The sequence below is a fragment of the Apodemus sylvaticus genome, chromosome 15 (genome assembly GCF_947179515.1).
Source record: "Apodemus sylvaticus chromosome 15, mApoSyl1.1, whole genome shotgun sequence".
NCBI lineage: Eukaryota > Metazoa > Chordata > Mammalia > Rodentia > Muridae > Apodemus > Apodemus sylvaticus.
This window is the reverse complement of record NC_067486.1, coordinates 19,532,159-19,547,431: the sequence shown is the minus strand read 5'-3', so window position 1 is coordinate 19,547,431 and position 15,273 is coordinate 19,532,159. Positions and strand designations below refer to the sequence as shown.

The window sequence follows — 15,273 nt, the reverse complement described above, 5'->3', positions numbered from 1 at the left end:
AGGCCAGTGAGAAGGGAAACCGGCCTTCCCCTTTGTCCGTGCCACCCAGAACTCTTAACAGCTGAAGCGTGGAAGCAGAAACTGACAGGGGAAGGCTGGGGTTCTCCCTTTATTATTGTCCAGGTCAGGAAAATGTCCAGTGTCAAAGACGAACTCCATCTGTGACAGGGGTGGGAAAACAATTCTCTTTCCTTTTAAAAGATGGTGATGTAAGGCTTTCTGAAGTTTTAGCTGGCCCTTGAAAAGCAGATACATGATGTAATAGTTCAGTGTTTTCAGAACATGGTGTTAATCTATGTTTGGAAATGGTACATACAAACACACTTGCTTCTTCTGTTTATTTCCCCTTTCTAGGATCAGGTTATTGTCAAGTTTTTACTAAGAAGAGTGTCCAGAGAGGGGCCTTTGATTATTAATGCTAGTGCTTAGGGAACATCTAGTCCTCCATCATCTTGACGAATCTTCTTTTATTGAAATGTTTTTCATGCTCTGACTGTCTTCAGTCACAACATGATTGCCTCTCAACCTCTGTCCTTCATTTTCAGGGTCACTGTCACCTGCAGAGCTGTCTCCAGTGTCTCTTAAATGCATCAAATTGTAATTATTCCATCTAAGCATAGCTCAAGCTTTCTTCCTTCCACAAAGCAAATCATCGTAGTTACTTCCTTTCATATAACTCATTTCAACCCTATTAATTCTTGCATTGGATTAATTCATGAAAAAGAAATGAGTGCCTGTATGTTGGGGAAATAAGTCTGTCTATGTGAGTGTTTGTGTGTACGTATGCATTTGTGTTAAGTTAGTGGATTTCAGCAGATTCTGTGTGATAAGCTGAACTGACATTTGCAGTTACTCTGGAAATAAACCAAGAGATTAAAGGAGTGAAGCAAATTCATTTATCACACATTTTTGCCTTTAGAGGGCAATTCAGCTGTGTCTGAACAAATTTTTTCACATGTTTAGGACAGTCTATAAACTTTACAGTTTTAAACTTTTTTATTTTTTAGATAAAAAAAAGACAGCTTGAAGTTAATGTAAAGATTATTTGTGGAGAATGAGGATGCTTTTTTGTTGATGCTAGATCAGGAGAGAGACCTTTGCATGTTTTATTTATCTGGAAGAAAGGCACAATTATGATGTGATTGTGTCTATGATATGGGCTCATAATAAATGTATTTTTATGAGCAGGGAAATATTATATTTAAAAAGAAATGAATGTGAATGGAGAAGCAAGAAAACAATGCTGACTTTGGTGGTAACATGAAATTGAAATTAAATGAGTTACAACAATTCATTTCAGACAGTGATACACTCCAGGCAAACTTCTTCATTTTACTTCTTCACCCATTTTTACTTAAATGTTTGCAAAATTTCTTAAAATAGTAGCTCTTCACACAACAGAAAATGGTAAACATTGATTCAAGACAAAGGAAATGACAAAGTCTATAGAAGAGTAATTGTTTATTATGAAACAGAAATGCATTTTATGGTTACATTATGTTGCAAAGGAATTTTAATTTATTGTTTTGTCTCTCTTCGCCATTCCAGCATTTAAATGATTTAGCTAAAAATATGTTTTTTTTTTCTTCTCATGAAACTCTCAGTTGCCATACTAATTTGAGTAAAAAAATGAAGAAAAAAAGAAACGGCTCATCACTCATGTTTGGGTCAGAAAAATGTCTAATGTAGAAAGCTATGGATCCATTCTATAAACTGTGAGACCCGGACATACACCCCAGGGTGATTAGGTAGTGCACACTGAACTCCAAATGATGTCACACCAACAAGAAACCATCTGTTGTTTTCCTGGCACATTAATGGTCCTCCGGAATCACCCTGAAGTGAGAACCACAAAAAAAAAAAAAAGTGTGGGTACATGGCCAGTTAGTATCAGTAAGTACAACATGTTAAGCTCACCAATCACAAAATAATGTACAGAAATATGGCTGATTGACAGTTATGCTTCTGTGTTCTCACTGTCATTCCAGTCATGAGAATTTTCTCCTCAAGCAGACGGTGCAAATGGTAATTACAGGAAGTTAATAATTCTGATGGTATACCTCTTAGCACTTATTTTCTCACTTTCATTATTGTATTTCAACATAGTTTCTAAAATGGCACAATAAAAAAAAAGCATGTCAACCTAAAGGAATCACTTAACTACCTAATATGTGAAAGATCAGAAATACCTTCATAGAAAAGACAAAATATTCTGTTGGATCATGCTATTAGGGTTGTAGCCTGCTATGTCCCTATAGCTTTCCTGAGCTGGTGCAAAATGGAGGACTCCCTTTTTCTTAGAAGGGCTTCCTTTTCTCTGCCTGATTTGGAGAGTCTGCCACCTGCATCTCCTACCTAAGGAATGTCACATAGTCCTTTGGTGCTATATTCAAGGAGAAAGGGTAACTTGTCACAGCCCTTCCTGCTCCACAGTTGGGTGCAGAGGATTTCAAGTGGCATTGGCAACCATGGGTTACCCACATTCAAGGTCAAAAAACTGTACCAAAACTGTCTGAAGGAATGGCTGTGCTTTTAAATTTTGTATCCTGAGACCTTGATCTGTATATTTGAAATATTGATGGGGAAGTCCTGTCCATAATATGTTACATATTATTTAGAAGTCATTAAAACTAAACCAAGGTTAAAAGGAGTTGCCTGGTTCTTTCTATTTTATAAAAATAATTCAAATTTTATTAGGTAAATATAAGATATTGATGTCAGAGGCAAGGACTTTAATTTACTCAGTATATACTAAGTCAGTTTGTGTTGCAGAGATTCATAAACCATACAAAAGGCTTACTGCCTTTCTCCTCAGTGTCTGCATGCCTGGGAACTTTGGTTTTGTTTCCACTATATCACTTTCAATTATCCAGACATATTCTGCCATTTATTATGGAAATTCCTGGCCTTGATTTTATAATTTATTCAATGACATTTCTATTATTATTTCAAAGAAATATAAGTACCTAAATTATAAACTAATGCAACAACACAAAATACTAAACCTGACTGTGTGTTTGTACTTAGATACTACTTGTAGTATATAAGATAAATAATATACATTAATAAAAACACAAAAGATCACTAATGTGTTTGAATGTGAAGGAGTATTGACTATTTTTTTAATCTAGAAAAATGGTTCTCAAACTATTATTATGTATTATAACCACTTGTAGGATACTAGAAAGCATTCATCATTGGGCCTCAGCTTAATAATCTGATTAGCTGCTGTGTTTTGGGTTCTAAAATTTGCAGCTTAAATAAGTTCCATGGGAAGAAATCCATGTGATGGACTGCAGGCTATGCTTTTGATGCTACTGATAAAGAATGCAGTTTCTGAATGGACAGTGAGATGATATTTGCTTTTCTTTTCAATGAGAAGTTATTTTATCCTCTTTCTTATTGGCTCTAAATTCAGAAGACTACCTCAAATACGCAAAGCAATTTGGCTTGCCTGATTGAACAAATTTTAAGGGCTAAAAATTGATTCAATGAACATGTTCAAGCAATAATATATTAAACATTTTAAATAATGTGTTCTTGTTTGATCAGTTAATATTAAAGTTGATCCACAAAAAAAAGCCTGCGTTACAATCTATTGCGTGAAATATTTCTATTCATTAGGAATTTGTTTTCTTGCTAATGAATAATATGCTTAGATCCTATTGAAGGCACAGCCAACCACAGGTCTGAAATGATTTACTCGCTTAATGTAACTCTAAGATCAATAGCACTAGCCATCATCATATTTTCTACCTCATTTGTGAGGTGTCTGCCGTGCAACCCACATCAACTGTAACTGAAGTTGCATAGCTGATGTCCCTCTTACAAACAGTTCTATAAATCACATGTTAAGTGATAATGTATCTTATCCTTAGCACATTTATTTATTTTACAAGGAAACTATAAAGATCTAGAGGTAAAATTTAAACTAGTTTAAAGGCATTTGGTTTGGATAGAATTAAAGTGTTCATCAAATCAGAATACATGTAAAAGCAATCTGAAAATTTAACATGACTTGAGATATTGATTTAAGTAGGGAGTATATCTACAAATTTATCTTCTTGTCTGTTTAAAAGTATTGTCAAATTATATATATATATACATATATATATATAAACAAGTTGCTACACTTTAGCTCAGTATAACCATTTCCTCATGGTATAAATGGCTACTTTCACATCTATAAATTATTCATTTGTTCTATAATATTTTTTTAGTTTAATTTAATGCAGTAGATGTGGATACATTAATATTTCATTAATTTTCAAATACTTAAGATATGCCAGATACTGTATTTAGTGAGTCTCCTAATAAAAAATCCTAATGGATTTTTAATGTTTGCTAATCACTTACCATGTGGTGTCCTTTTTAACCCTCTCAGTAAATGACAAGTGGCTTCCCCAAAGTCACTCATCTCAACATGAAAGGGGGATTGGGGATCCTTTAGTGATTTTGTGATTATCAAATTATGTCTAAACAAAGAAAATTCTATCTCAATGTATACGATGACTAGTAGCCTACATTTACCTGACAAGAATCTATTCCTCCTTCTTCATATCCCGCACATATCATGCTTTCAGTGATGTTGTATTCTGGCAGCTGTTGCTGGCACTTTTCATTGGATACAAGAGGAACATCAGCTTCTTTCAGCACATCAACAGTAGAACCTGCTGGAAATGGGAAATGCAGACAGCCAGTCTGTAATGATTAACAAGCACCCTTGAATCAGATACCATCCATCTGATTTATCCCGGCGTTTTGCTCTCATTATAAAGCACTATGCGGATGTATAATTGAACTAACTACCAACCTTGCACTTTAAAGTACATAATAAACCCATCTGTGCACTTTGGCAAATGGGTAGCGTTTCTTTCTTTTTCTTTCGTAAGGGATAGTGGGAATTGTGGATTGGACTAGGGTGGTCTTTAAGCGTTTTCGGTCTTTTTGAAGAGTTACAGTATTGCTCATAGAAACGAAGTCTGCCAGCACAAAGTGTTCATTCATGGAAATCAGCATCGACTTGGATATCCAGAGAGCTTTTCATTCAGCACCTGAGGAGGTGCTCCCTCCTGTATAAAGGCATTCAGCTCCTTTGTGGTTCTGTGCGTGTGAGCAGGTGCACACTGAGCAGGGGACAAAGCTCCGATGAACTGTGCTCTGCTCTGGGGGCAATCGGCTTGCCATCCCATGCAGGTTAAGAGAAAGGAAGCATATTTCAGCATGGTGTATTTGCATGTGTTTTGTATCTCGCTACAAGTATGAATCTCTCCTTACTGAACCACTGTTCCCAAGAAGCTTGTGAAACGAGCAGATGTTATTACCTCCAGAAAAGGCGCATAAGCCTTTCTTCATGATCAGCAATTCTCTTTGGTGTCACAAACGAGATAGAAACTTGAATGTAATTTATTATATCTGTCAGGCAGCATTGTAAAATATATACAATCCCATTTTGTGCTAAGTTTCACTTATACATTAAGAACATTACTATATTAAGAAAACAAACAAGGTGTGTATCTGGTTATGTGTGTGATTTAACACACACAATTCAACACACACACACACACACACACCCCTCAGTACTTGTTTGTAAATGTGTAGCTATTTGTTATCTAGGGGAAAATGTCTCAAATATGTCTTCTTTTCTTCTCATGGCAAACAGGTCTACAATGGATGATTTAAATGTATAGACACTATGATGTAAACAGAGTTGGGAAGGGAACTAGTCAAGATAGCTCTTGACTCCATGATGCCTGCCAACTAAACAACACACATCCCACTACTGGCTCCAAAAATCTGACAGATTTCAAGTCAAGAAAGCAAACACAGGAGACTGAAACCAAGCAGAAGGTTTAGCACCTCTCTGTCATTTGCTTCGTGAACCACAAGGATGTGTGGTCAGAAGAAAAAATTTCAATAAAAGCATAAACCTCTCTTCGAACTTGCCCCTGAATATAAACTTTGTTTATTCTGAATAAGTAACAGAGTGCTTTTGTAAGGGAAACTATGAACAATATTTGTATATTTAATATTTCTTTCTTTTACAACATTTTTGTTCTTATTACTTTTAGTTATGTGTTCGTGTGTGCTGAGGAGCACAAGAGTACAGATGCCAGAGGAGGGTGTCTGATTCCCTAGAGTTAAAAGTAGTTAGTTATGAGCTAACTGCACTGCTGTGAACTCAGGTCCTCTGAGAGAACAGTCTTCGCTCAACTGCTTGCTGACGCATCTCTGCAGCATGTAGTTATTTCTTTATATTAGTGTCCATCTGGATGATTGAGAAGACACACAGATATAAATATAAAACAACATATGGCCAAAATTTCGTTATTTTAAAGCACTGATTGCCCAACTTAAACAGTTTTCTCCTCATCTCTTCCTAGTGAAAAATATGTTCCCGAATATCTTTGATAATTAATTAATAAGATATACTTATGGGATTAGAAAATGGGATTTTATGAAATTGAATAGGCATAAGGTCATGAGACGAAATTAATACAATTCATGAAAGCATGTGAGAAGGAACGAGACATGGTCTGACCATTTCATTTAAATGATTTCTGGTGCAGTTTTCTTCCTCTGGCTCCACACTGCCCTTAGAGACATTTTAATTCAGTTAAACATATAGTTTAGGAGCGCACTTGCTCAGTTCCAAAAAATAAAATTATATGGAATAGAGTCTTAAATCTTGTTGGCAGATTATTTGTTTTTCATCTATATTGTGGCTAAAAATTGATTTTTTTGGAAAGTTGAAAGATAAAACATCTATCTAGCTAAATTTCAAATGTAATAAGTTATTACATTTTCAAGTAGAAGGAATAAAAATTATATATGTATATATATATATATATATATATATATATATATATATATATATGTATGTAGTCTGAATAGAATATGTTTTGACTTGAATATACTTTGTGGACAGCAGTCATGGGGTTCTGTCAGTCAGACAGTATGATTGTTAAAGAGAATGATACCGAACTAGCAAGCAGGTGAGCACTGGCCCCAAAACATGATGCTTTCTTTAATAAGCAAGCTGTTTGTTATTATTTTTTAAAGATTATTTTGTGTTTATTAATTAGTTTATTTGCACGTGCACATACAGTTTCTTGGTCCTATTGACCCAACTCCTCTCTCTCATTTCCTTTTAAAAGTGAAGTAAAGAACAGCATAAAAACATGTGTTTACACATGGCCTTGTATGATGGCCTGTTGACGTTTCATGTCACCATGTCTCATAAGAACAAAGACTGGAAAAGCACTGAGACATTACATACATGTTTTCCAAAAGATATTTCCTAAGTGAGTGCTTTGACCGTGACACTAGGCTTCTCCTTTATATTTGTAGACTTTATTTTAAATACATCTGAAGCAATTAGCTATCATGACTATAATATTTTTTGACTGTAGAACTCAGGTGATTGCTTCAGACATAAAGTGTCTTTTCTTTTTGCCTAGCCTTACTGGACATTCAAAACTCTGTTCAAGATGTTGTAGTCCTGAAAGAAACCTGAAAGTGTTTGGTGTTATTAAATAAGCATAAACATGAATATAGTCTTGACAATTTTTTAGCAGATTCTGCAAATATAATAGACTAAGAGATGTATTAAAAATATTAAGGGAGCTCAGGGGGTTGTCTGGGGAACCCCTTTAGTCCCTTCAGACTTTTCTCTAACTCCTCCACTGGGGACCCTGCACTCAGTCTGTTGTTGGCTGTGAAAATCTGCCTCTGTATTTGCAAGACTCTGTATTTGCAGGGCCTCTCAGGAAACAGCCATCTAAGCCATCAACCAAGGAGTCCACATAGTTCCAGCTGCATATGTAGTGGAGGATGGCCTTGTCAGGCATCAATGGGAGGAGCGGTCCTTGGTGCTATGAAGGCTTAATAGATGCCCCAGAATAGGGGAATTTAGGGCAGGGGGGTGGGAGTGCTGTAGGTGGAGGAACACCATCATAGAAGGAGAGGGAGGGAGGATAGGGTAGGGGGTTTCTGGGAGTGGGGGAAACCAGGAAAGGGGATAGCATTTGGAATGTAAACAAAGAAAATATCCAATAAAAATATTAAAATATCAACAGCAAATTTCAGTAGCACATATTTTTCTGGTAAACAGTTTCTCATTTTCAAATGTGATAACTTACCATTTATTTGATTATATCCCCAGCCAGCAATTGAACAAATTCTTCCAGGAGAAAATATTTGATTTTCTTCTGGTAAACAAATAGGTTGTATATAATCTAGAAACTCAAGCAAAACAAAGTAAACAACAGAAGAGCAATAATACCAAACACACACAGAGGCCATTCTTGTTTCTGAGAAATTACGAAAAAACCCAACAACAACAACAACAACAAAAAATATTTCCAACATTTAATTTAAAATGGTTGCATTTGATTTCATTACACTGGAACAGCTTCAGATAATAAGGGACAAAGGCATTCAGGATCGGCGCTTACTTGTGTTCGATTTGATGTTATTGTGGGTCTCTTTGTATTCCTCTAGTTTATTCTCTAATTAATCGTTTTTTCCTATCCCAGTGCCTTACCTCATTTGTATTTGATTTTTAAATAGTCATGGTACTCATTTGATAATACTTTCAATTTTGTAAAATGTTAGAAATGCTCTTTTAAACTTTTATTTATTTTCCTTTTTTGTGTATGCTTGTATATATGCATGCATAGATATGTATATATTTATAGATGTATGTGTACATGTATGTAAAATTTTACTCATTTACATGTTGAGGGCAGGAAACAGCTCTATAGAACTGGTTCTTTTCTGTCATCTTAAAGGATCCAGGAGTGAACTCAGGTCATCAAGCCTACAAGAAAGTGCCTCTGCCTGCTTGTCTCTGCCTGTGGAGGCATCTTGTTGGTCCTTTTAATGTTCTTTCAAAATGTTAGTTAAGGAAAATATGTCAGATGAACATTAGAATATTTTTAGACACACATAAACATATTAAAATTGCTTCCCTGACAGTTGTTTTACTTGGATCTTATGGGAGAATCATGTTTGATCTTTTATCATCAACTTACAAATAATTAGATATTCAGTGAGCATCTGATGCCCACAGATGCCAGAAAAATAAAGAAAAGAAGATGACCCCCAAAGTGTGGTGCTACTAAGGACTGCAATGGTCTGCTTTCCCGTAATTTGCATGTAGACCAACTTCTTAAATTTGGTTCTCATATTAAACATGAGTATAATCATCATAATTGTTTTATAAGATTCTGCTAAAACGAATTAATTTCACAGTGGGTAGTAATGGCTCTATGTCTACTTGTGGGTAACATAGTTCATTAATCTTTTCTCTTTGTGTTTTGTTTTGTGCACTGTGGTAGGTGGACCCATGTTTCTACTGCAAGGCAAACAGAGGCAGCAGGAACAGTTCCATATGCTTCTCTGTTAGAGAACTGTAATACTTCCCTAAAGCTGGATTTAAACACGATGATGAAAGTTTCCTTTATATTTCAATTGCATTTAGGTTATAAAAATTTCTGCAGAGAATTGCCAGTTTTTATGACTTCATCTGGATGACATTTCAAGTCTCATGTCGCCTCACTGTGAGCAGGTGAGATGAGGAGATGTAATTCTCTTACCTGTGTAATTTACTTTAACCTCAAGGTGCATCATGGCAATGTCATTGACCTTTCTTCGTCTGTCATAATGAGGGTTTATGACAATTCGATCTACCACCCGTCTTACTACTTGAGGAGAAGTCAGATTTGATTGCATATGCAGGCCGAGAACTGCTGTCCATCTGGTTGGATCTAGATTTCTTCTAAAGATTGTAATAAGAAAATAGTTTCAAGAAACTTTCCTTCCATAACAGAATTTTCCAGAAGATATCTAACACAAAAAGTTAGAAGTCTGTGGCATTTCCATTCTGTAGTATCCCTGATTCCTCTATGGGATACTTTTTTTTTAAATTAATTGTATTTTATTAGATATTTTCTTCATTACATTTCAAATATTTTCCTCTTTCTAGGTCTCCCCTTCAGAAACCCACTATCCCATCCCCCGCCCCTGCCTCTATGAGGGTGCTCCCCCATTCACCCACCCACTCCTATCCTCCTACCCTGGCATGCCCCTACACTGGGGCATCAAATACCCTCAGGCCCAAAGGGCCTCTGTTCCCACAGATGTCCAACAAGGCCATCCTATGCCACATATGTGGCCAGTGCCGTGGGTCCCTCCAAGTGTACGCTTTGGTTGGTGGTCCAGTCCCCGGGAGCTTCTGGGGGTCTGGCCGGTTGACACTGTTGCTCCCTTTATGGGGCTGTGAACCCCCTCAGCCCCTTCAGTCCCTTCTCCAACTCCTCCATTGGGGAACCCTGCTCTTGTTAATATAAGTTTTATTGTATTTTTCACTGGACATACTTAGGGACTGACATTTGATGTTTTGATGCAGGCATGCATATGATGTTGCAATGTTTAAGTTATGGTAAGCATATATATTTTTTCTAACCTTATTTACTTGTGGTGAAATTATTCAAAATGCTTTCATTCACCATTTTGAAACATATACTATATCACTGCTATATATATCCACACTGCTCTACCACAGAACACTAACTTATGTCCTAGCCTTTCCTCCTACCATTCTTCAGTTTGTTCCCTCTAGCCTCTGATAACCACTACCATATTATTAGTTTCTAGGAAATTATTATTGTACTGGGTGGATAAACCAGTATTATTTCCTTACAAAGTCCTTTAAGGATTATCAAGAATGATTCAGAAATACAAAAACATGAGGCTAAATTGGATAATATCGGCCAAGTTTCAGTAAATGTTGACATCCTGCAAACATTTTTCACAATTATCCTAGTTAGCATAATAACTTGGTAGAAGGGCATGAATCTACAACATGTGCAAAAGAGAAAAATTAAAGAAGTGATAGCACAATGAAAAGTTAGTAGACAACAAAGACATGCTCAGCTTCTGCTCTGTCTGTGAGTGAGTCTAAGTACTGTGTGAGTGCAAGGAAGCAAAGTACAAGACACTGGGAGGAGCCACAAATTATCATTAACTGCTGTGTACTGTTCATAGAAACATACGGGATCCCCTTTGCCCACACACCTTTGTATAACTTCTAGAATGGCATGCAATTATGATTTCTACTTGCTTAACTCCTCTTTCTTTATCCCCCTCCACTTCTCTTTCATATCAAACTCTAAATATTGAACCATTTCACAATTATTCACCAGTCTCTTTTTTTCTTCAATCTACTTTTACTCCTGATATGAGCTTATGTAGTGATGCTATGAGTTCAAATATCAACAGCATGTTATACTTCAAGTATTGCTTCTCTAGGGTTTAGATCCATATATCAATCAACCAGTATCAATAGAGATCCACAGCCATAGATAATGAGGAAAGAAAGTCTCAATTAGAGGTCTCTGTCAGGTCCCACCCACAGGAAATTAGTAGACTTGAATCAGTAGACTGACTTCCTGCCCCCCTGGAAGAAGTCAGAGAGATAGAGGACACCAGACGGTCATGATCACCTAAGCAGGGCTCACATGACCCCATACTTGATGACTTATATCTGTGGGCTCATGTGTTAGGTCTTTTGAGTATATGTTAGGGATGTTAGCTTGGTGTTCTTGTGAGACTCCTAACGGTGGAAGCAGGTGCATCTCTAATTCTTTGCTGCTCTTGAAACTCATCCTCCCTTTCAGTTGCCTTGCCTAGCCTTGATATGAGGGTTTTGACCTTGTCATATTTTATCTTGTCTTGTCCTATTTGGCTGATGTTTTTTCGAGGCCTGTCCTTTTCTGAAGAAAAAGCAGAAGGGAAGTGGATCTGCAGGAGAGGGTAGGTGGGGGAGTGGGAGAAGGGGAGGAAGAGAAGATTATGGTTGTGTTGTATGAAAGAAGAATCTATTTTCAATAAAAAGATAGCTCAGAAATAGTGTATAAATATAAGTCATTTTATTTCCTTTCACTCCCTATTTATTCTTTTTCCTCTCCTCTCAATACTGTAGTGATGTCAAGGCCACACTGTTACTTAAAATCCCCTTAGTTCTTCCTTGTGCCTTTATACTTGTGCCTTGTTATTACGGTATTTCCATCATTCTCAGCTGCGATCCCAGGCCCTCTGTCATCCATTTCTACTTCTCTTTACAGCGTCACTCTTGTTCAGCAATTTCATCCCCACACATCAGCCTGATTAGATAACCTCTGTTAGATAACTAGAGGGCTATCCAATGATTAGATAACCTCTGTTAGATAACCAGAGGGCTATCCAATGATTAGATAACCTCTGTTAGATAACCAGAGGGCTATCCAATGGCCCTCTAAAGGCTGTTCATCTCACTTCTTATGGCCTAAGACTCATCACGTCGATTGTCCTTCCATTTCCAATGTTATTCCTGTTCCCTTAAGAGCCAGGCCAAATGTAGCAAGGATTTTTGAGGTTTCTAAGGTAGGCATATAGCATTGTGATCCCAGAGTATCTTTGTTCCTAGGCAGATATGTAATCATATTATCTGTCCAATATTTCTTTAGCTGTTCCATCGAATAGATGAGTGAAGCTCTCTCCTTCCGATCTAGTACTCCTAAAACTCAGTGCTTGTTACACGCATCTTTAGTCCACACATCATTCTCTGAAACATTTATTTGGCTGTTTTCATCCCTTAACACTGAGAGTAAGTACTACTGGAACAAGAGTTTTGATGGCCCATATAGCACTATCATGCCCAAATATTTGCAAAATGCTTAGAGCAGGGTGAGTTCTTAGCAAATATCACTTTCCTGGATGCACATATAAAAAGCAGAAAGCAAAGAAATACTTGAAAAGACTGAGCAATCTCTAACCCCCAATTATATCCAAAGCCAGATAAGCACATATGCTTTCCCAAACCAAGGAAGAATAAGATTTATCCAAGAATTCAAGATGGTAGATGTTCTGAGCATAGAGACAACTTTTTTGATCTGATACAGAAATGTGTGGGACTATGTTCATTGCAGCCCTATATATAATAGCCAGAAGCTGTAAAGAATCCAGGTATCCCTCAACAGAAGAATGGATGCAAAAAATGTGGTATATATACTTGTTAGCTTGGTGTTCTTGTGAGACTCCTGACTAATGAAGTAATGAAGTACTAGTCAGCCATTAGAAACAATGAATTCATGAAATTCTTAGGCAGATGGATGGAGCTGGAGAACATCATACTAAGTGAGGTAACCCAGTCTCAAAAGATCAATCATGGTATGCACTCACTAATAAGTGGATATTAGCCTGGAAAACTGGAATACCCAAAACAATCCACACATCAAATGAGGTACAAGAAGAATGGAGGAGTGGCCCCTGGTTCTGGAAAGACTCAGTGTAGCAGTATAAGGCAAAACCAGAACAGGGAAGTGGGAAGGGGTAGGTGGGAGAACAGGGGGAGGGAAGGAGGCTTATGGGACTTTCGGGGAGTGGGGGACCAAAAAGGGGAAATCATTTGAAATGTAAATAAAAAATATATCAAAGAAAAAAAAAGAAAAAAAAAGAAATGTGTGGGAAATAAAGCTTCCGAGAAATCTAATAACTGCAAGAGGTTTGTCACAAAAACATGCAATTGAAGAATGTATTAGGAAAGTGTCATGTAGCAATATTGAACAGATAAAGGGGACAGAAAAGCTGACCACTTTCTGTGCTGGGTAAAAATGACCAGATAAAGTTGTATAAAATCTAACATATTTGTGTAGGGTTAATTCAATGAGAATCTTGTTCATGGTTTTTTTTTCTTTCATTAAGAAATTATTTTTACTGACAAAATTAAAATTGGTAGTATCAGTTTATTATTCTGTTAAAATATTTTATAAATAACCAAAATAATTGTCAAAACTTTCTAGCTTTGCCAGTGGCACCAAGCAGTATACAAGACAATTAGTGAGAGAAATAATTTCTATTAAATGACTGAAGATAGTAAAAGGCAAATATTTCAAGACAGTTCCGAACTGTTATGATTCTAGTACATCTCACCTTTACTCATTTGTGGTCAGACTTAGCGTAGGTGAAGACATTTTGGGTTCTGTCTGATTGAACATGTGTTTATAATAGATGGCACTGCCTTTCTACCCGTTCACGTATTTGGGGTTTAAATACGTATCATATTGGTATCAATGACCTACAAAAAGTACATCAGTGGACTAGATAATTGCCAGATGTCACTAATAGTGCTCTAGGCCTATGTGACATGTGAAAATCATTTGTTTTATAAGGATGTCAAACAGTAACTCACCAAACCTGAGTCTAATTAAGCAATATGCTGACTAATACCTACCAGTGTGCAACAGAAAAGACTAAATCGTTAGCTAAACTTTCATTTATAGTACAATTATGATAGAGAGATCATCTCCTTATAACTTGCTGAAAAGAATGAGTATGGGACAAGAGTGAAGATTCTTTTTTTTTTCCATTATGATAAAGTTGGGTTTATTCCAAAAAAACAAGGTTAATTTTTCATTAACTGTTCAATGTAGTTCTCCACATGAGCAGAATACAATTTTAAAAAAACATACAATTGGAGATGCAGTGCACCGAATTCAGAACAATCATCCCAGAAAAAAAATGAGCCCTTGATAGAAACTCTATTATGACAAAAATTATCTGCAAAAAGTACAATTCAACAAGCATTATGGTTAATAAGGAAATGCCAAAGTATCCCAACTGAAACAGAACATTGCATATGTGACAAGTCTGCTCAACACTGCCTGGAATTCTTTTTTTTTTTTTTCTCATCTTTTAGCAAGTTCCTTTTTATTAAAGTTTTGTCTGTTTTTAAAGTTTTGTCTGTTTCTGAAGTTTACATCTATACTATAATGGGTTTTTTTTTTTCTAACACAGACAAGAAACAAATGCCTGCTGTAGTTATTTCTTATGGTGTGTTGGGAAACAGATCAAATCTAATTGTCAGAAGACAGCTGGGTCAAGAGAAGTCACTTTTACCATAAGCGATGCTAGTGTTTAGATACCTCGATATTTCACCAATGTACAACATTAGAGAGTTATAGATACAGGAGGAGCAACCTGCTATTTGTCTAAGACTTCTGTGAGTCTGCTTTTGGGTTTGTCCCTATTACGGTGTCACGGGCACCTTGATGCAGGTGAAATCAATCATGTTCATGCTTTCTGCATATCTTCCTATCTTGCCTGAAAGTGTCTGACAATTTGTTTGCACACACCCAGAATCTCTTATTGTCCTTATTTGAAGGAGAGCTTAATTACTCTAACATGATCATCTACATTTGCCTCCTCCCAAGTTCCTTCTCAGAGCCCACA

General features: G+C 36.5%; 1 protein-coding gene across 1 annotated transcript in view; it reads right to left on the bottom strand.

Moving 5' to 3' along the window:
* Positions 1-1,680: 1,680 nt before the first annotated feature.
* Positions 1,681-15,273, bottom strand: part of Tmprss15 (transmembrane serine protease 15) — a 123,419-nt gene continuing 109,826 nt past the window's right edge. The window contains exons 24-27 of the mRNA XM_052158804.1: positions 9,600-9,781; positions 8,142-8,237; positions 4,531-4,673; positions 1,681-1,836 (exon numbers count right to left, since the gene is read on the bottom strand). Of these exons, the coding sequence (XP_052014764.1) occupies positions 1,681-1,836; positions 4,531-4,673; positions 8,142-8,237; positions 9,600-9,781 (577 nt within the window). The remainder of the gene's footprint in view (positions 1,837-4,530; positions 4,674-8,141; positions 8,238-9,599; positions 9,782-15,273) is intronic.